At 55.7% G+C, this 1,366-nt stretch overlaps 1 protein-coding gene across 1 annotated transcript in view; it reads left to right on the top strand.

Moving 5' to 3' along the window:
* Positions 1–1,366, top strand: part of LOC105500443 (gamma-glutamyltranspeptidase 1-like) — a 15,275-nt gene that overhangs the window by 8,405 nt on the left and 5,504 nt on the right. The window contains exons 3-4 of the mRNA XM_011925950.1: positions 132–262; positions 384–470. Coding sequence (XP_011781340.1) covers positions 132–262; positions 384–470 — 218 coding nt within the window. The remainder of the gene's footprint in view (positions 1–131; positions 263–383; positions 471–1,366) is intronic.

Genomic DNA, 1,366 nt, shown 5'->3' on the forward strand with positions numbered 1-1,366 from the left:
TAAAAACAAAAACGCCAAAACTCGAATGAGCTTCTCTTCCATCCTCCGTTAGGCAGGTGGGCAGCAGGGTGTGTACGCAGGGCCAGGATGGAAGCCTGCAGGTTCTCACGTCTTTATGTGCCACATGGCAGGGATGCACTGCGGGATGGTGGCTCTGCGGTGGATGCAGCCATTGCAGCCCTGCTGTGTGTGGGGCTCATGAATGCCCACAGCATGGGCATCGGGGGCGGCCTGTTCCTCACCATCTACAACAGCACCACACGTGAGTGACTTGGGAGAGGCGAGTGAGAGGGGCAGGGGGTGTGGGTTGGACCAAGGTACAGCTGGGTGGTCCCCGGGCTGACACGGCATGGGTCTGCCTGCCTACCTGCTTCTCCTTCTAGGAAAAGCTGAGGTCATCAACGCCCGCGAGGTGGCCCCCAGGCTGGCCTTCGCCAGCATGTTCAACAGCTCGGAGCAGTCCCAGAATGGTAAGCTGTCCTGCAAGCTTGGGGTGTGGGTGCAGAGCCAGCTGGGCCACTGGGAAGGGGCCTTGCCCACAGGAGCCTGGCCCCATCAGGGTCCAGGGGCAGTGCTAGCACCCCCATCCCTTCCTGGCCCCATAGCACCCTCCTACAATGAGTGGTCAGGACCATCATCACCAGGGTAAAGGCTGGGGGCTTCTGTTATTTCTGCTAAGGCCTCTGGGGCCACCCTGTGCAGCACACGGAGAGAATAATTATTACACTAGCAGATCTTATGGACCAGGGCTCACTGGGGCCCACGCTGTGCTCTGTGCTTTTCATCCATGAGTCCCTCACACCCCTCCCTGCTCCTTTGGGGTAGGGGATACTATGTGGGTTCCCATTTTACAGGGTGCGGATGCTGAGGCCCAGAGAGGTCATGAAAATCAGCTGAAGTCACACAGCTGGGAGGTGGTGAAGTTAAAACTGAATCCATGCTGTCTCTACCCTGCCTTTTCAACAGGCATCCCATTCACTCATTTGTTCATTTGTGAGGATGGGGCTCTAGAGTGTGAGGTGGAATCTCTCTTTTTCTAATCTGGTCTTCAGTGGAGAGGAGGCCCCCAAATTCCCCAGGTACCTGAGGGCAAGCCACTGTCCATTCAGGAAGCCACTGTCCATCCTCAAAGGAGGCACAATAGATTATGAGATAAAAATTGCAAGATTGGGTGGGTCTCAACAGCTCACGCCTATAATCCTAGTACTTCAGGAGGCCAAGTCAGGAGGACTGCATGAGCCTGGGAGTTTGAGACCAGCCTGGGCAACGTAGCAAGACTCTGTCTCTACAAAAAATGGAAAAAAAATTAGCCAGGTGTGGTGGTGTGTGTCTATGGTCCCAGCTACTTGGGAGGCTGAGGTGGGAG

This window comes from Colobus angolensis, unplaced genomic scaffold, assembly GCF_000951035.1.
Source record: "Colobus angolensis palliatus isolate OR3802 unplaced genomic scaffold, Cang.pa_1.0 Scaffold663, whole genome shotgun sequence".
Lineage (NCBI taxonomy): Eukaryota > Metazoa > Chordata > Mammalia > Primates > Cercopithecidae > Colobus > Colobus angolensis.